At 35.1% G+C, this 20,863-nt stretch overlaps 1 protein-coding gene across 3 annotated transcripts in view; it reads left to right on the top strand.

The window, feature by feature from the left end:
- ADK (adenosine kinase) overlaps positions 1-20,863 on the top strand; it is a 532,082-nt gene that overhangs the window by 240,001 nt on the left and 271,218 nt on the right. For all 3 annotated transcript variants that reach the window (XM_030334273.1, XM_030334275.2, XM_030334274.1), the window contains 2 exons: positions 13,884-14,056; positions 18,508-18,616. In XM_030334273.1, the coding sequence (XP_030190133.1) occupies positions 13,884-14,056; positions 18,508-18,616 (282 nt within the window). The remainder of the gene's footprint in view (positions 1-13,883; positions 14,057-18,507; positions 18,617-20,863) is intronic.

Genomic DNA, 20,863 nt, shown 5'->3' with positions numbered 1-20,863 from the left:
TCTACTTGTTAACAGTTCCTTCCCAGTTTGACATTTAAATTCTTTTCGTTTCCTGAAATTCCTCATTGGGTTTTCTGATATAAAATTGCTTACCTTTGGCTTGTCCTGCAACTATTTTAGTATCATTATTTGAGTGTCAGTCTTCATTATTCTGTTATGAATTGAATTAAAGTATATAGCATTATCTTAGACTGACTCTTGAGCATCATTGTCAGTTATATTGTCCTAAATACTGCATTAGGTGGCAAAAAGGAAATTCTCTGGAAGGTGACATTAACAATACTAGAAATCTGTCTGTATGTTTTAAAGACATTTGATATGAAACTTAATGCATCATTTTTCAGCACCTATTTAAATTCAGTTGTAAATTTTCTCCTCCTGCTTCCTTACCTTAATGAGGCATCATCTCTTATCATCTCATTCCTTTGTTTAAAAACCCTCATGTGCACCCTTTTACCTATAGAATGCTGCCTCAACTTCTTAAAGTGACATTTAATGATCTGGCCTGGATCATCGTTTCTCATTAGTCTTCCCTCCCACATAGCACTCTGTCATTATACTCCTAATAGTCCTTCATTTCTCTTTTTCATTGTTTTTGTTAACACTGTACTCTTGTTTCCCCATCTGTGTGCTAAGGCCTCTTGGGTACTATAACAAACCCACATTGGGTCCACAAGATATTTTAAATTTTCTAGCAAAACAGTGACATCTATCAGAACATGAACTGCTAGCTTCAGATATTTCTGTTTTAACATCAGATTGCTGCATTTCTTTGGTGGTATCATATACTTTATAACACTGGGTTTTTGATGGTGAAAAAAACAAAAACAAAACAAAAAAACCTAAGTACTGCACAATAATCAGTGTGAAACAAGAAATGGGGTTGGTGGCAATCAGTCTGATTCCATGGTTTGAGAATTTTATAGTGCATGACATGTGCTAAATTGTTAGGAAATAAATAACTTATTAAGTTTTTTGGAATGAACTACTTAATAAACAGAATTTCTTTTGCCTTAGGGACACCATGATAAAATTCCTAAGATAGGAAAGGAGGCATGTGGTCTATGCCTCTACTTTCTTTCCAGTTTATAATCATTTTTGAATAATATACCCATTCTTCACAGACTAATTGATTATGTCACCTGATTCTAGATGCCTTTTCTGATCCCCTCATCTACAATTAATCTCCCTCCTGGGTCTTTTCTGTTGACATTCTGCCTTTACTATTGCTTTTAAAATTGAACTCAACTAATTCACATATTTATTTAAAGTTACCAAATAGGGGGGCGCCGGGGTGGCTCAGTCGGTTAAGTGTCCAACTTCGGCTCAGGTCATGATCTCACCATCCTTGAGTTTGAGCCCTGCATCGGGCTCTGTGCTGTCAGTTCCGAGCCTGGAGCTTGCTTCAGATTCTGTCTCCCTCGCTCTCTGCCCCTCCTCTACTCATACTCTGTCTCTGTCTCTCAAAATAAATGAATAAACGTTTAAAAAAAATATTTATTTATTTTTATTTTTGAGACAGAGAGAGACCTAGCATGAACAGGGGAGGGGCAGAGAGAGAGGGAGACACAGAATCGTAAGCAGGCTCCAGGCTCTGAGCCATCAGCCCAGAGCCCGACGCCGGGCTTGAACTCACGGACTGAGAGATCATGACCTGAGCTGAAGTCGGACGCTTAACCACCTGAGCCACCCAGGCGCCCCCCAAAAAATTTAAAGTTACCAATTAGGGCCATGTCTTTCTTTACTTTTGAGAGAGAGACAGACAGAAACAGAGACAAGAGTGCAAGTGGGGGAGGTGCAGAGAGAGAGGGAGACAAAGAATCTGAAGCAGGCTCCAGGCTCCGAGCTATCAGCACAGAGCCCAACCCGGGGCTTGAATCCACAGACTGCAAGACCATGACCTAAGCCAAATTCAGACACTCAACCAACTGAGCCACCCAGGTGCCCCAGGGCCACGGCTTTCTTGATCTCCAATTAAGTGTACTTATTTAGAGCATAGTGTGAGCCCTTTCATTCTTTGTATAAAAGAGATCTAACTGGGGCGCCTGGGTGGCTCAGTCAGTTGGGCGGCCGACTTCGGCTCAGGTCATGATCTCGCGGTCCATGAGTTCGAGCCCCGTGTCGGGCTCTGTGCTGACAGCTCAGAGCCTGGAGCCTGTTTCAGATTCTGTGTCTCCCTCTCTCTGACCCTCCCCCGTTCATGCTCTGTCTCTCTGTCTCAAAAATAAATAAACGTTAAAAATAAAAAAAAAAAGAGATCTAACTATAATAGTATCAATTACTGAACTAAATTGCATGTTTTGTTAGTCTGTTTCTAATTCTTGAAATATACTTACAAGATCATAGATTATATTATCTACATTTTAGATTTGAAAAAATTGGGATTTAGCAATGTTGGCTTACTTCACACTGACATACCTCCCAACCATTGGCTATTCTTGTTCCCTTTCCTTTACTGCTGATTTATAGAATTAGCTTTTTGTTATCTTTCAGAAATCCTATTGAGATACTGGTTGGAGTTGCAACAAATCTATGAATCAGTTTGGGGAGAATTGCTATGTTAAGAATATTACGTTTTGTAATCCATGCATATAGTAAAGTTCTCCATTTATATGGGTTTTCTTCCTTCCCTCAGCAAACATTATGGTGTTTTATGTATAGGTCTTGCACACATTTTCTTATTTTGTCCCAGTATTGTTTCATTTTTTGATGCAATTGTAAGTGACAGTGTTTTCTTAACTTTAATTTTCAACTGTTCCTTGATAGTATGTAGAATTACATTAGATTTTTGTATATTGATACTGAAGCCTGAGACCTTGATAAACTCACTTTTTAAATCTAATGCATTTATGTAGATTCCGTGTGATCTCATATATTCCTTAAACATGCACAGATTGGAATTCAGCCAGAGCCTCAAGAGTTAACGACTTTAGCACAGTACTCTGAAACTCTTTTTCAGTTTCTAATTTCTAGGCTCTCCTTGAACACTTATCTCTGTACCCTCATTTCACTGAGAATACCTTGCTCTGTTTGGTTTCTTTCTCCCTGCTCCACAGTCTAGAAATTGCCTACTGGCAGAGAACCTACATGATGTAAGGGCTCACCTTGTTTCTTTTCTATCAGAGATCACAGTCCTGCTCTGCCTGTTGTCCAGTGTCTGAAAATTCTGTAGTTGTTTCCTTCTGGTTTTGTTTTGTAGTTATTCACAACACACACGTAATTCTAGACCCTGTTACTCTTTCAGGGAGGTAAAGATAGGTGTTTAAGGATGTACTATACATACGTAAACAAAGAGAAGCTGGGCAATTTGTTTTAGCTAAAAGGAACAGCATAATAAGAGGTTATAAAAAGGGTTGAATGTCTTTTCTGGAGAATCTGAAAATGTAGTGGTTGTGACTATTAGGGACACTATAATTTTCATCTTCTTATCCTCTAGTACATATGCATTAAATGTTTTTGACTGGATGTCAGAATGGTAAGAAACCATTTGGTTAGGTATTGGTAATACATTGTATTTGAGATAAAGTTAGAGAAGTACTAAAATATTAACAAAACTCTTAACAAATTAAAACTTTTAAAAATTATTTTTTTATCTATTTCAGCTGATGATAGCATCTTTAATTACTCAGCTAGGTTATTAAGTGCTTTGAAACAGTGAACCTGGCTTCTATTTGTTCTGTGTGTCTACTTCAGCCTAGTAAACTCTCACTTTGGATTGATGGGTTTAAATGGAAATCACTGATCAGGAGTAAAGCTCTCACATTTTGTCAGTGTCCTGATATACTAATATCATAAATAGTCAAATGTCCGCTAGTTTCCTGTGATGAAATATTCAGTAATAGAACTATAACAAAATTGCTGAATATTTTATTATTTTTCATTTTTGTCTTGCAGGTTTAAGTAATATTGATTGGTAATGGAGACATTTCAATTCTTCTAAGTCCTGATTATGAAAGAATTATAAGTCAGATTTAAGCCTGGTCGTTAGTTGATTTTACCCCTTTTTCAGACTATAGTTTGAACATGTAAACTTTGATTTAATTAGGCTTAATTACATTATAATGGTTTCATTTTCCATGAATGAAGTTTGCTATTATTTTGATGGCACATCAAGTTATTTAATCTTACTAAAATTTGTTATTGGCTTTGTTTTTGTATTTTACTGCATAAAAGAGGCATCGTTGATTATTTAACCGTGCTTTCTACATGAATGAAAGTAATGTATGTATCAGTTCAACCACTAATGGTTGCTTCTATATATTAGCTATTGTAAATAATCCTGCTATGAACATGACACTGCAGATATCTTTTAGAGTTACTGTTTTCATTTCTGCTGGATATGTTCCCAGAATAGAATTGCTAGATCATAAGGTAGTTATATTTTTAATATTTTTTTACTTTCCTTTTTTTTTCTTTTATTTATTTATTTATTTTTCAACGTTTTTATTTATTTTTGGGACAGAGAGAGACAGAGCATGAACGGGGGAGGGGCAGAGAGAGAGGGAGACACAGAATCGGAAACAGGCTCCAGGCTCCGAGCCATCAGCCCAGAGCCTGACGCGGGGCTCGAACTCACGGACCGCGAGATCGTGACCTGGCTGAAGTCGGACGCTTAACTGACTGCACCACCCAGGCGCCCCTCTTTTTTTTTTTAAAGTAATCTCTACACCCAATGTAGGCCTGGAACTCATGAGAAATCAAGAGTCTCATGTTCTCCCAACTAAGCCAGCCAGGTGCCCCCTATTTTTAATTTTTTGAAGAACTCTGAACTGTTTTCCATAGTAACTGTACCAATTTACATTCCCACCATTGGTGCATAAGGGTTCCCTTTTCTCCACATCCATACCAATATTGTTTTATCTTGTCTTTTTGATGGTGGCCATTCTAACAGGCATGAGGTGATATCTCATTTTGGTTTTAATTTGCATTTCTTTAATGATTAATGATGTTGAGCATTATTTCATGTACCTATTGACCATTCATATATTTTCTTCTGAAAAATGTCTATTTAGGTTCTTTGCCCATTTTATTTTTTTTTTAAGATTTTTTTTTTTAAGTTTATTTTTGAGAGAGAGAGAGAGCACACAAGTGAGGCATGGGCAGAGACAGAAGGAGAGAGGGAATCCCAAGCAGACTCCATGCTGTAAGCACAGCGCCTGACATGGGGCTCAATCCTGCAACTGTGAGTGAGATCATGACTTGAGCCAAAATCAAGAGTTGGACGCTCAACCCACTGAGCCACCAAGGTGCCCATGTCCTTTACCCATTTTAAATTTGATTATTTGAGGGCACCTGGGTGGCTCAGTCAGTTAAGCGTCTGACTTCGGCTCAGGTCATGATCTCACAGTTCGTGGGTTTGAGCCCCTCATTGAGCTCTGTGCTGACAGCTCAGAGCATGGAGCCTACTTGGAATTCTGTGTCCCTCTCTCTTTCTGCCCTGCCCCCACTCACGCTCTGTCTCTCTCTGTCTCTCAAAAATATTTTTAAAAAATTTTTAATAAATAAAAAATAAATTCGATTATTTGTTTTTCTGCTGTTTTGTGGGTTCTTTATATAGTTTAGATGTTAAGCCCTTATCAGATATATGGTTTGCAGATATTCTTTTCCTATTCCATAGGTTGTTTTTTCATTTTGTTGATTGTTTCTTTGCAATGCACAAGATTTTTAGTTTGATGCACTCCCACTTGTTTGTGTTTGATTTTTTTGCTTTTGCTTTAGTTGTGATTTAAAAAAAAAAATTACCAGGGCGCCTGGGTGGCGCAGTCGGTTGAGCATCCAACTTCAGCCAGGTCACGATCTCGCGGTCCGTGAGTTCGAGCCCTGCGTCAGGCTCTGGGCTGATGGCTCAGAGCCTGGAGCCTGTTTCCGATTCTGTGTCTCCCTCTCTCTCTGCCCCTCCCCCATTCATGCTTTGTCTCTCTCTGTCCCAAAAATAAATAAACATTGAAAAAAAAAATTAAAAAAAAAAATTACCAAGACCTATGTCAAGGAGGTTTTTTCCTATGTTTTCTTCAGAGTTTCATGATTTCAGGTCATACATTTAAGTGTTTAATCCATTTCAAGTTAATTTTTTGAATCTTGTAAGATAGGGGTCAAGTTTCATTCTTTTTACATGTGAGTATCATATTTTCCCAGTACCATGTATTGAAGACACTTTTTTTCCCTTGAGTGTTCTGGCTTCCTTGTCAAATATTAGTTGGCCATATATGCTTGGGTTTATTCCTGGGTTCTTGATTCTGTTCCATTGGTCTGTGTCTGTTTTCATGCCAGTACCATGCTGTTTTAGTCCATATAACATGAAATCAGAAAATGTGATGCCTCCTGCTTTTACCTTCTTTCTCAGGATATCTTTGGATCATTTGTTCCGTATATATTTTAGGATTGTTTATTTCTGTAGAAAAGGCCATTGGAATCTTGATAGGGATTACACTGAATCTATAGATGGCTTTGGTAGTATAGACATTTTAACAATATTAATTGTCCCAATCCATGAACATAGGATATGTTTCCATTTATTTGTGTCATGTTGATTTCTTTCATGAATGTCTTGTAGTTTTAAGAGTAGAGATCTTTAACCTCCTGGATTAACTTTATTCCTAAGTATTTTATTGTTTATTTGATACTGTTATAAATGGAATTCAGTTTTTTTAAAATTTTTTTTTAATGTTTATTTATTTTTGAGAGAGACAGAGCATGAGCAGGGGGGCGGGGCAGAGAGAGAGAGAGAGAGACAGAATATATGAAGCAGGCTTCAGGCTCTGAGCTGCCAGCACAGAGCCCGACGCGGGGCTTGAACCCACAGACCGCAAGATCATGACCTGAGCCGAAATTGGTCACCTAACCGACTGAGCCACCCAGGCACCCCTGGAATTCAGTTTTAAAATTCTTTTCCAGGAAATTTGTTGGTTGTTAGTGTATAAAAATTTTACTGATATTCTATCTTGTATCTTGCAACTTTACTGAATTGATTGATTAGTTCTAGCTTTTTTTTCTTTGGTTATTATTTTCTATATGTACAAAATCACATCATTTACAAATAGAGATGATTCTACTTCTTCCTTTCCAAATATGATGCCTTTATTTTTCTTGCCTGACTGCTCTAGCTAGGATTTTCAGTACTGTGTTAAAAGGAGTGGTAAGACTGGGCACTCTTGTGTTGTTCCTGATCATAGAGAAAAGCTTTCAATCTTTCACTGTTGAGTATATTGTTAGCTTTGGGCTTGTTATATATGGCCTTTATATTGTTGAGATATGTTTTTTAATGTTTAATTTTTTAAGTGCTTTTATCATGCATAGATGTTGAATTTTGTCAAATGCTTTTTCTGTGTCTATAAAGATCATGATTTGTTTCTTTCATTCTGTTACTGTGATGTATCACATTGATTCACTTGTGTATGTTGAACCCTCCTTGCATCTCACTTGATCATGATGAATGATTCTTTAAACAAGGTGCTGAATTTGATTTTTTAGTATTGGTTGAGAATTTTTGCATCTGCATTCATCAGGGATATTGGCCTGCCATTTTTTGTTTTGTTCTGTTTTGGTCTTTTTTTTTCCTAGTAGATTCCTTATTTGGCTTTTGTATAATGCTTGCCTCATAAGAATAATTTGGAAGTGTTCCCTCCTCTTCAAAGTTTTGGAAGAGTTTGAGGGGGATTAATGTTAATTTTTACTTAAATCTTTGGTAAAATTCATCAATGAAATCATCTGGCCCTGGGCTTTTCTTTATTTAGATAGTTATTGTTACTGATCAGTCTCCTGGTGCCTGGTGGAATTGATTTATTCAGATTTTTTATTTCATTCCAATTCAGTCTTGGTAGGTTTTATGTTTATAAGATTTTTTTCCATTTCTTTTAGGTTGTCCAATTGGCATATAATTGTTCATAGTAGCCTTTTATGATTCTTTTTATTTCTGTGGTATCAGTTGTAATGCCCTCTTTTTTGTTTATAATTTTGATGATTTGTGTTCTCTCTTTTTCTCCCCCCTTTGGTTAGTCTGGCTAAGAATTGTGAATTTTCCTTATCTTTTCAAAGAATCAGCTTTAGTGTGGTTAATCTTTTCTATTATTTTCTGTTCTGTATTTCATTTATGTTCTAATCTGTGTTATTTCCTTCATCTACCTTTGGGATGTTTGTTCTTTTTCTAGTTTCATAAGATGTAGTATTAGATTGTCTATTTAGGATCTTTCTTATTCATTAATACAAGCAGTTATTGGTATAAACTTACCTGTTAGAATTGCTTTGCTGCATCCCCTAAGTTCTGGTATGTTGTTTTTCCATTTTCATTTGGCTCAAGAAAAATTTTTTTATTCCCCCTTTAATTTCTTCTTTTATTCATTGGATTTTCAAGAGAGTGTCATTTAATTTCCAGATATTCGTGAATTTCCAGATTTCCTCTTGTTATAGATTTCTAGTTTCATGCCATTTTGGTCAAAGAAGATACTTGGTATGATTTCAGTCTTGTTGAATTTGCTAAGACTTGTTTTGTGGTCTAACATATGAGCTATCCTAGAAAACACTGTATATACCCTTGAAAAGCATGTGTATTCTGCTGTTTCTTCAATATAATGTTCTATATATGTCTGTTAGATCCATTTGGTCTATGGTTTTATTGTCATCTGCTGTTTCCTTATTGATTCTCTGGATGGTCTATCCATTGTTGAAAGTGGGGTATTAAAATCCCCAACTATTATTGTATTGCTTGTCATTTCTCCATTTAGCTGTTGTTGTTTTTTTCTCATATATTTAGGTGCTGCAATTTTGGGTCCATAAATACTTACAATTGTTAAAACTTATGGATGGATTGACTACTTTTTTATTATATAATGACTTTCTTTGCCTTTTTTTTTTTACGATTGCTAGTTTAAAATCTGTTTTGTCTGATATCTGCATAGCTACCCCTGCTTTACCATTTCCTTGAAGTCTTTTTCCATCCCTTCACTCACTGTGGGAAGTGAGTCTCCCGTAGTCAGCATCTTAGATGGATCTTTTTTTTTTTTTTTTTTTTTTCAGACATCCTGTGTCCTTAGGTTGGAGAATTTAATCTGTTTATGTTTAAAGTACATTAGTATTCCCCTCACCCCCTGTCCACAGTTTCAGTTACCTGTGGTCAACCATGTTCTGGAAGCAAATAATCCTCCTCCTGTCATATCATCAAGATATCAACAGTAACATAATTCCATGTGTCACAGTGCCTGTTATTCACCTTACTTAATCTCATGTAGGCATTTTATCATCTTTCATCATCCCAAGAAGAAGAATGAGTAAAATGCAATAATATATTTTGAGAGAGAGAGAGAGATATTCACATAACTATTGCTACAGTATATTGTTATAATTTTTCTATTTCATTGTTAGTTACTGTTAATCTCTTGCTGAGTCTAATTTATAAATTAAAGTTTATCATGGATATGTATGTATAGGAAAAATCATAATATATGTAGGGATCAGTACTATCTGCAGTTTTGGGCATCCACCAGAGATCTGGGAACATACCCTCTGCAGATAAGGGGAGACTACTATAATTATTAATAGTTAAGGACTTACTGTTGGCATTTTTGTTCATTGTTCCTTGTTTGTTTTGTAGATATGTTGTCCCTTATTTCTTACCCTGCTGTCTTTTTTCATGTTTTGATGTCTTTCAGTAACAGTATACTTTTGCTTTCTTATCATGTTATTTTGTGTAGTTGCTACAAGTTTTCCCCTTGTGGTTACAAAGAGGCTTATATAAAATATGTTAAAATTATAATGCCCTATTTTAAGCTGATAACAACTTCACTTCATTAGAATTGCTAAATTGTACACTTGTCCCTGCACACTTTAGGTTATTGCTATCACAATTTACATATCTTTATATTGTGTAAGTAATAACAGATTATTGTGTTTATGGTTATTTTTACTACATTCATTTTTTTAAATTTAAACTGAAGTTGAAGTTGTAAGTAAATTATGCACCACAATTACCATATTACAGAATCTAACTTTGATGGCATAGCTACCATTTCCAGTGAGTTTTATACTACCTCCTTATGTTATTATGATGTTAATTAGCATCCTTTCCACTCAACGAACTCCATTTAGCATTTCTTATAAGCTAGGTCTAGTGGTAATGAACTTCCTCAGCTTTTGTTTCTTTGGGGGAAAAGTCTTTATCCCTCCATTTCTGATGCACAGCTTTGCTGGATACAGAAATCTTGGTTAACAGGTTTTTTTTTTTTTCTTTTAATATTTTGGAGGTTTCATCTCATTTTCTCCTGGCCTGCAAAGTTTCTGTTGAGAAATCCACCCATAATCATATGCGTTTTTTCTTGTATATAACTTGTCTCTTTTGCAGCTTTTAAAATTCTTTATTTGTCTTTTGACAACTTAATTATAAGTTAATTATAATGTGTCTCAGGATAGCCCTATTTGGATTCAGCCTGTTTGGGTCTTTTTGGGCCTCATGGATCTGAATATCTATTTCTATATCTAGGGTCAGGAAGTTTTCAGCCATTTATTGCTTGAAGTATACTTTCTGTCCTTTTCCTGTTCTCCTTCTGGAATTCCCATAATTCAAATATTTTTTTTTCATTGTGTCCCATAAGTTCTGTAAGCTCTCTTCACTCTTTTTCATTTTTTTTTTCTTTTTGCTCCTCTGAGTGAATAATTTCAAATGGTCTGTTCTCCAATATTTTTGATTTTTGTTCCTTTATATTAGTACATTGAAAAGTAATAGTATGTTTAAAGTTATTTGCGTTTTTCCTATGGGGTTATGTTATAATTTGATATTTTCTTTAGTTTCTTTGATCCTATTGTATTCAACTTTATCATTTTTTTCCAAATTAATTTCAAATTCAAATTGAATTACATTTTCAAGAATGTATAATTTTAACATTTCAAAAGGCCACTCTATGTATAGTGTCACATTCAGAAGAGTCTTTCTTCTGTTTCTATTTCTTTATTCCATTCCCACTCACCCTGATAGAAAACCATTTTCTTTAGTTTATGGTTTGTTCTTCCTGTTTTTCTTTTTCACAAAATAAGCAAACTTAAAATTATATGTAAATTGTAAAAGAGTATGTGTATATACTAAAAGGATATGCAGTAAAATCTTGGTTTTAGAGCATAATTCATTCTGGAAATATGCTTGTAATCCAAAGCACTTGTATATCAAAGTAAGTTTCCCCATAGGAAATAATGGAAACTCAGATGATTCATTCCACAACCCCAAAATATTCATATAAAAATGATTACAGTACTGTAATATAATACAAAATGATAAAATACATAACGTAAAAAATAAACAAATTAACTTGCCCTTACTTTCGAAAACCTTCGTGGCTGGTGTGAGGGAGACAAGAGAGAGGAGGGTTATTGTGTAGGATGACTTTCACTATCACTAACAGAATCACTGCTGTCTATTGGCTCAATGGAATCGATTTCTTTTTTTTTTTTTTCTTTTTTTTTTTTTTCAACGTTTATTTATTTTTGGGACAGAGAGAGACAGAGCATGAACGGGGGAGGGGCAGAGAGAGAGGGAGACACAGAATCGGAAACAGACTCCAGGCTCTGAGCCATCAGCCCAGAGCCTGACGCGGGGCTCGAACTCACGGACCGCGAGATCGTGACCTGGCTGAAGTCGGACGCTTAACCGACTGCGCCACCCAGGCGCCCCTGGAATCGATTTCTTATCATGCAACTTTAACAAGGAACCTATCCAATGACACTTGCTTTTGCCTTCTTTTAAGGATTTCATGAAAATGTGACATTGCATTGTCGTTAAACAGATTCATTGCTTGCACTGCTACAGCTTTATTCAGGTGGTCCTTTTCTACAAAATTTTGCAGTTTCCCACATTTTACACATCTCCCTAATCTCATTTGAAGTAAGGGATTCCTCTATCTTTTCCTCCTCTTCCTCTGTAGATGAGATCTCCTCCATAACCTCTTGCTGTTCTTCGCGATTCAGATCCATCAGTTCGTACTTCTCAATGATTTCCTTCTTCTTACTGCCTTTCTTTTCAACCTTCTTGTGCATGGGGGCCATTGTATACATTTGCACAGATGTTGACTACAGTACAGTATTAATAGACTCTTATGATATCCTGTATTTAGTGTAACTAACAATAAGGCAGCAGAGGAAAGCATTCCTAAGCATTCGAAGCATTCCTAAGCTTAGTCTTGTATGGAAAAGTAAAGGACTATCTGTAGGTGCTTTGAAGTGACAAAAAGAGTGCGAGTTGCGAGCACCTTCCATCGTCCTGAAAGGTCACTGATTTCTGCCACACTCCATGGCCTGAAACTGAGCATCTGAATATGGGAGATAGTCACCCACAATCCCACAGTGAAGGAGAGAGAGAGAGAGAGAGAGAGAGAAAAGAACCATTGGCTCAGTTGTGATCATGTGAGGTTTGGCATCACGTACTGTTCATCTTGCAGAACACTCACACAACAAGTTACTCACAATCCAAGGTTTTAACTGTATATGATTTTAGTTCTCACTGTCTCTTAAAACATACATATACACATACAGACCCACACTTTTGAACTCTGCTCTTTTTTTTTAATGTTTATTTTCAAGAGAGAGAGAATGTGTGTGAATGGGGGGTGGGGGGGAGGGGTAGAGACAGAGAATGACAAAGAACCCCAAACAGGCTCTGCATTGTCAGCACAGAGCCTGGCATGGGGCTGGAACTCATGAACCATGAGATTATAACCTGTGTTGAAGTTGGGCACTTAACTGACTGAGCCACCTAGCTGCCCCTGAACTCTGCTCTTTTTTTTTTTTTAATATTCACAAAATATCCTGGCAGTTACTCCATATAGATGGATTACTCTGCATAGCTTTTCCTTGTTTGGTTATTTTTTAAGTTGCTGTATGGTGTTCCATTGAGAGGATTTATCAGTTTATTTAACCAGTTTTGTAGGGATGGGCATTTAGCTTATTTCTCACATCTTGGCATTACAAGTGATGTCTGAAAGAGTACTTATGCGTATGTTGTTTCATATTATACATGCATTTGTTTTATACTTCAAATATTTGGCAATGTGTAAAATTTTACTGTCTTGACTTTGTACATGGGATTTTTTGTTTATATTGGTGTTAGAAACAAAATAGATGGCAGTGTTAAAATAGATACTATAAGTATTAGAAAAATCAGGAATTTGAGCTAATTATGAAAGATGACAGTTCATATCAGTGAAAAACATATATTTTAAAAGCAATCCATTGTCATTTTATAGCAAGGAAATTAAAGTTCGAGACTACTGAAACTGAGATATTAGAATTTTTAACACTAGTTTTGAATTTTTAAAACAATTAGACTTAATCATAGTTTAGCTTAATTTATATATGAATTAAGTATGAAAATAATAGTGACCACAGCTAATATATATCTTTTACTATGTACTGGGTAATGTGCTCAACAATGCATAAACTTAAGTTGTTTATTTGTCATGAGGTGTACCTATAATTATTTTTCCATTTATAGGTGAGGAAAATGAGATAAAGAAATGCTAAGTGACGTGCTCTTACTTAGACAGGTAGTAAATAGCAGAAGCAAGATTTGAATCCAGATAGTCTTCATTATAGGGCCTGGGCTTTTAATGACAATGCTACTATACTTCTATTGGGACTCACTATTAATTTTCTATATCAAGTTAGCACTGACCGAAAATCTTTATGACTTTAGATTCTGAGTTCTTAACTACTGTGTTCTATTTTTTCCCTAAAAGTAGTATAAGATATTATGTGGTTGTTACATCACATTTATCATAAGCATTAGTACAGGATTGGAATTCCATTCATAACAGCCACAGCATCTAACAGAGCATCCCTTCTATGCCACCATTCTATGTGTACCATATTTTTGAGCCATTAAAATTATTTATGTTCCTGTTTTTCAGTGGATGATTCAGCAGCCACACAAAGCAGCAACATTTTTTGGATGCATTGGGATAGATAGATTTGGAGAGATCTTGAAGAAGAAAGCTGCTGAAGCCCATGTGGATGCTCATTACTATGAGCAAAATGAGCAAACAACAGGAACTTGTGCCGTGTGCATCACTGGTGACAACAGGTCAGTGTAATTCCAAGGGAAGGTTTGTACTAATTACATATTTAAACAATAGTAAAATCTGAATTCCAATCTGAATTTGGAATTTAGATCTCATGAAACTTGAATGTTTTAATAACTCTTCTTCCTTGGGGCACCTGGGTGGCTCAGTCGGTTAAGCCTCCAACTTCAGCTCAGGTCATGATCTTGCGGTTTGTGAGTTTGAGCCCCGCATCGGGTTCTGTGCTGACAGGTCAGAGCCTGGAGCCTGCTTCACTTTTGTCTCCCTCTCTCTCTCTGCCCTTCCCCTGCTCACGCTCTGACTCTCTCTCAAAAATAAATAAACATTTAAAAAAAAACAACTGTTCTTCCTTGTATCATTTTCTTTTAAAAAAAAATGATCCTTATTGTACCTGCTTTTGTATTCACGAGGAATATATAATGAAAATTTTTTTAAGTCTATTTATTTATTTTGAGAGAGAGAGAGAGCATGAGCAGGGGAGGGGCAGAGAGGGAGGAGCAGAGAGAGAGAGAACCCCAAGCAGGCCATACACTGCCAGCATAGAGCCTAATGCAGGGCTTGAACCCACAAACTGTGAGATCATGACTTGAGTGGAAGTCAAGAGTCTGAAGCTCAACCCACTGAGCCACCCAGGCACCCCTGGAATGAAATTTTTGAGACTATCAATTTCAGTCTCTAATTTTTATAATTAAGATCAGAAAAGGAAAATAAGGAAAACATTTCATTTAATGTCTTGTAGCTAGTTTCTTGCTGAAATTGGTATGAAAAGAATGAATGATCTTTTCACCATATCCTTAGATTGGAATATTCAGATACATAGACATATAGACACATGTATTTTGCAACATATATAAAATACTCCATTATATCCAGTGTCCTACAAACTAGGTCATCTAAAGCATTTCTGGCAAACAGTCATCTATCCATATCAAACAACTTCAGTCATGGATAACGCACCACTCAGAAAACAATCCATTACATTTTTATGCAACTTTACTTTTTAGAAAATTCTTCTATGAACTTGAAATAGATCTCTCAGGAACTTCCCATACATTAGTTGTATTCCTGCCTTTTGCAGCTACACAGAGGCTTTTCTTCAGTATATCCTTGCATTATTACCATATTGCTCATCAGCATCTTTTCTCTCCTTTGCAAGGGAAAAGCAAAATAACTTCTCTAGCTGTTATATTGTTAAAATCAGCAACAATGATCTCTTTTTAAATAATGATTTACTAGAAATTTTACCTTCCTTATACCTAGAAATATTTAGGGTGTCCTCCTACATTCCCTGTCTCCTTTCTTACCCTTCTTTCCCTCCTTTCTTATTTGCTGCTTGTCTTCCTATATTTCCTCCCTTCTCTCTTCTCTTTGCTCCCTTCTTCCACTTTCTTACCTTTGGTTGTTTTTTGTTTGTTTGTTTGTTTGTTTGTTGTTTGTGCATTCCTTGATCTTTAGCAAATGTATGTGAAGGACCTGACAGTTTTATGTCCAGTAGTTATTGAATAACTAAAAATACACCTTTTTAAAAACAATTAGGGTCCCAAAGCCATGTTTAAACTTTTCCTATAATTTTATTTTTTGTGTGTAGGAGAACTTGATCATTTTAAGGTTTTAAGAAATAAAACCATTTATTGTTCAAACATTGAAATATACTTATTTATACTTTTTCCCTTTTCAGTTTTCCTAAAGACAACTTTAATATGCAGATACAGTTTTCTCATTAGTGAAAAATAGGTCAGATTTTGCCTTTGATACCACTTGGGGTAGTATAAAATTGCTAAATTGTTTTTGTATGCTAAATTGGTATTTTAAAGAGCAGTTACGATCACATTAGCTCTCCCAGATGTCAAAAGCTTAATTAATATACTAATATTATGGTTATGGTGATCAGTAATGTTCAGATGATGTTAGAAGTGAAAAACTAGGGGGAAACTCTCACTATCAAACTTATTATCAACTAAATTGTAGAACCTAATATGTTTAGATAAATTGTTTTAGATAGGGCTGGTCGCTCTTAATATCACTATCCAAAACCCAGGAACCAAAGAATTTGGATAATGCAATATTCTTCTTTATTCATGTTCTCATTCTCCAAACTCTGAACCATAGTCACTTGGATAGTGAGAGTACTTACATTTTAGAGATATAGTGTAGTTTACTATCAAAGAGTAATTTTATTATCAAAATAGAAGTTAGTAACTGGTACCACAAGTGTTTGCTTTTTATTTTTATGTATAATTATTTCTGTCAAAATTTTGCTAAAGTCATGACTACTAGAATATGTTTTAGGAGTGCCTGGGTGGTTAGTTAAGCAGTCAGTTAAGTGTCCGACTCCTGGCTTCAACTCAGGTAATGATCTCACAGTTTGTGAGATCAAGCCTGGTGTTAGACTCTGCATTGACAGTACAGAACCTGCTTGGGATTCTCTTTCTCCCTCTCTCTCTGCCCCTCCTCCTCATGTGAGTGCACGCTCTCTCCCTGTTGAATAAACTTAAAAAAATAAGTTTATTATTTTAGGGAGAAAGTGAGAGAGAGACAATGCAAGCAGGGAAGAGGCAGAGAGAGAGGGAGAGAGAGAGGATACCAAGCTGCTTCGCACTGTCAGCGCAGAGCCTGACATGGGCTCGAACCCATGAACTGTAAGATCATGACCTGAGCCGAAACCAAGAGTCGGATGCTTAACTGACTGAGCCACCCAGGTGCCTCTAAAATAAAATATTTTTTTATAAATTGGGCCTAATTATTCTTAACTTTATAATATAGTAATATTTGCATATAAATATATTGATTCATACTGTTATTATTTTTAATCATTTAATCAGGCATAAATTTGAATTGATGTATCCTGAAGTAGTCAATTGGCATATGGATGAGTAGAAATATTTTTTGGAAGGGAATTAGTTTTTTTTTCCTTAACAGAAGAACCAACCATTTTATAAAAATCTCAAGTGATGAAATGATATGTCTATTTTTTTTAACCATAACTGTTCCCTTGTGAGAGTGAAAAAAATGGCAAGTTATTTTCTAATTCCAGAATCAGAATGAGGAAGAAAATATTTTTATTGATTTGTATTTAACATAAATAATTATTTTATTAACTGTATTTGTTGTACAATAACCAAAATTACTATCTGGCACTTGTAGCAAGATTTTAAATGCAGTGTCCTGCTTAGATTCTTCAGCTGCAAAACTGGACCAGTATAGGGAGTTTTCGTCTAGAGAAATTAATTTTAATTTACTCCAATCTTTAAAATGTATTGGTTTGCAAATTAATATGTCATAGTAAATAGGGCCTACATTTATATGTGTATTTTGTGAAATTAATCCCATACCTGGCTTTTAAAGCATTAGGTTAAACAATGTATATAACATGTTGATAGTTAAAAACTGAAGTTTTTGTATATAGGTACATATGTTCATATGTCTTTTTTTGCAAAACAACATAGTTTAATTTCCTAACTGCATTTTAAACCATTAAAATATAGGAAATGTATAATGTTATCATTTCAGTACCAAAGGAAACAAATTCCAGTTTTTCAAAATAGGTGGTATTAAAACAAGGATCAATATCTCTATTTATCTCAAAGGTAACAGAGAAGTCTCAAAAAGTGCTCAAAACAAATTTAATTTTATTTACATTTATAAAATCAGTGTGTAGCAATTAAAAAATTAAGAATTATGGGAATGCAAGCTGGTGCAGCCACTCTTGAAAACAGTATGGAGGTTCCTCAAAAAACTAAAAATAGAACTACCTTACGACCCAGCAATTGCACTACTAGGCATTTGTCCAAGGGATACAGGTGTGCTGTGTCAAAGGGACACATGCACCCCAATGTTTATAGCAGCACTATCCACAATAGCCAAAGTATGCAAAGAGCCCAAATGTCCATCGATGGATGAATGGATAAAGAAGATGTGGTATATATATATATATATATACACATATATACACACACACACACAATGGAGTATTACTCAGCAATCAAAAACAATGAAATCTTGCCATTTGCAACTACGTGGATGGAACTGGAAGGTATTATGCTGAGTGAAATTAGTCAGGCAGAGAAAGACAAAAATCATATGACTTCATTCATATGAGGACTTTTAAGAGACAAAACAGATGAACATAAGGGAAGGGAAACAAAAAACAGGGAGGGGGGACAAAACAGAAAGGACTCATAAATATGGAGAACAAACTGAGGGTTACTGGGACAGTTGTGGGACGGGGGATGGCTAAATGGATAAGAGGCACTAAGGAATCTACTCCTGAAATCATTGTTGTACTATATGCTAGCTAATTTGGGATGTAAATTAAAAAAAAATTTTTTTTTAATTAAAAAAATTAAAATGTAAACCAAAATTTGCAAAATGTATTGTTAATTAATTTTATAGAAGTACATGACAACTTTAACCATCGTATCACGAGCCTAATTGCTTTTTGTTGTTGTCTTAGGTCCCTTGTAGCTAATCTTGCTGCTGCCAATTGTTATAAAAAGGAAAAACATCTTGATATGGAGAAAAACTGGACATTGGTACAAAAAGCAAGCGTTTATTATATAGCAGTAAGTATTTACCTAATTCAAATTTCTGGTACATATTTACACTGTTAAGTATAGTTTTTTAGTGGATGTACGTTTTTAAATAATTGTCTTTTACTTATCCTGCAAATTATTAGCCCATGTCAATGCATATATCAGAATCATTATTATAAATACAGAATAGAAACATGATCATTCCATGGTAACATTATTTGTATTACTTACATTCAAGTCTACCTCTTTTTGGATACATTATACATAGATGTGTCTTAGGTAAATATCAAATTCCATATTAAATCAGTTTCTTAAGATCTTTTGAAGTAATTCTAAAAATTTACATTTTATATTTTCAGGCTGCTTGTTGCGAATGATGCATGCATTGTGTGGGAAAATAGTAGTAGTATAAATATTCACTGCAAACAGAGCTTATTTGCCTAAAAAAATCTTAATTGCTGTTTATTCCATAGTAATTACTATGACATGTTTTAATTTAATATTTCAGAAACATTGATCATGACAAATCTCTTAAATCTGGGAATAAGGGCAGCATGTAATTTGAATTATTAAATATTCTGACATAAAAATAATTGGTTAAGAGTTCATTTCTAAAATAAGATGGTACTAAAATTTCCCTGAATTAATCACCCCATGAATACCTTGTTTTTATTTAATATGAGTTAAATGTGCCTGATCACAAATAAGTAAATACCTACGAGAAATTAGAAGTACCTCATATGCATATAATATATGGTTTTGGTATAACAGCTGCTGCCATTCACTACCTGAGCTGTGAAACAGCTGCAAAGACGTGTAAAAAATTGATTATCCAGTAGTAACATGTTTATTGAAAATATAATTATTTCTTTCAGTCTAGTGTTAATGTCTCCTACAACACGTTTATGTTCACTGCTTTAGGCTTTACAAGGTTATTATTGATTCCTCTATAAGGCAAATCGTACCCCTTTATAATGTCAAGTAAATTCTTACATTGAGAGGATTATATACAGGATGTTAGCTCTTTTGACAGTATGTGAGAAAACATTTCAAAAATTAAAAAATTTTCCCTCTTCATTATCTTCTATTTTATTTTTCTAAAGGGCCTCATTTTTTTGTTACTATCTTGGGTGCCTGTTTTGTAGTGTGGTTCTTTAAGGGGAATTTATATGCTATTTCAAACCATCATGCATTTGAAAATCTGATTTTCATAGAACACCTGGTTTAAAATTTGGCATTATTTATGTTATTTATATTGGCTATGAAGTATGATAATATATTATGGTGGAAAACTACATTTAGCAAATAATTATAATTCTATTTTGATATATAGCAATTGGACTCCAAATTATGAGTGGAAACACTCAGTCTTAAACAGTTATGTATATTTAACATAGGCCAAGCTTGGATGAATGGAATTTTTATGGTAGTATAGACCCAACTTGCAAACAACTTAGAGTTTTTAATAATTATGTACCATAGTGCATGTAGCCAACTTTGGGCAAATTCAAATTTTTATAATATTAACAATTTATATAAGTCCAGGTTTATATAAAATGTAGAGCGCTCAGTTTGGGTCAAATTAATAAAGAAGATTGAATTATTTTTAAAACTTGTTAAAAATAAACAGCCAGAAACAAATACCAAAAATGGATTCCAGTTGATATCTCTGAGCTGTTAGCCCTTAGTTTCTATTTCAGCAATTTTGTAAAAGGAATGCTGTTTTACATTGCCAGGCAAGTTGATAGTTTGCTGAGAGTTTGGCTATTTTAAAATAGTTCTGAAAATATAAGAGTCATAAGGGATACCTGGGATGCTGTATATTCTACAACTATTTTTTTTTTTTTACTGTTTGTTTATAAATGTTTATTTGTAAGAAAGATAGCATGAGTGGGGTAGGAGCAGAGAGAGAAGGGGCACAAAGTATCCAAAGCAGGCTCCATGCTGACAGCAGAGAGCCCGATGTGGGGCTTGAATTCACAAACTGTGAGATCATGACCCAAGCCAAAGTCAGATGCTTGACTGAGCCATCCAGGTGCCCCTGTTTATTTTTGAGGGGGTGGCAGAGAGGGAGACAGAATCCCAAGCCTGCTCCATGCCGCCATTGCAGAGCCCAGCACAGGGCTTGAACTCCCAAACGGTGAGATCATGACCTAAGCTGAAACCAAGAGTCAGACACTGAACCTACAGAGCCATCCAGGCACCCCTCTACAACTATTTATTTTGATATTAACTAAGTACATAATGCTTATTCATTAAAATCTGTGAAATCTCTTC

The sequence above is a fragment of the Lynx canadensis genome, chromosome D2 (genome assembly GCF_007474595.2).
Source record: "Lynx canadensis isolate LIC74 chromosome D2, mLynCan4.pri.v2, whole genome shotgun sequence".
Classification (NCBI taxonomy): domain Eukaryota; kingdom Metazoa; phylum Chordata; class Mammalia; order Carnivora; family Felidae; genus Lynx; species Lynx canadensis.
Note: the sequence above shows the minus strand (reverse complement) of the source record. Positions and strands in the feature narration are given on the sequence as shown.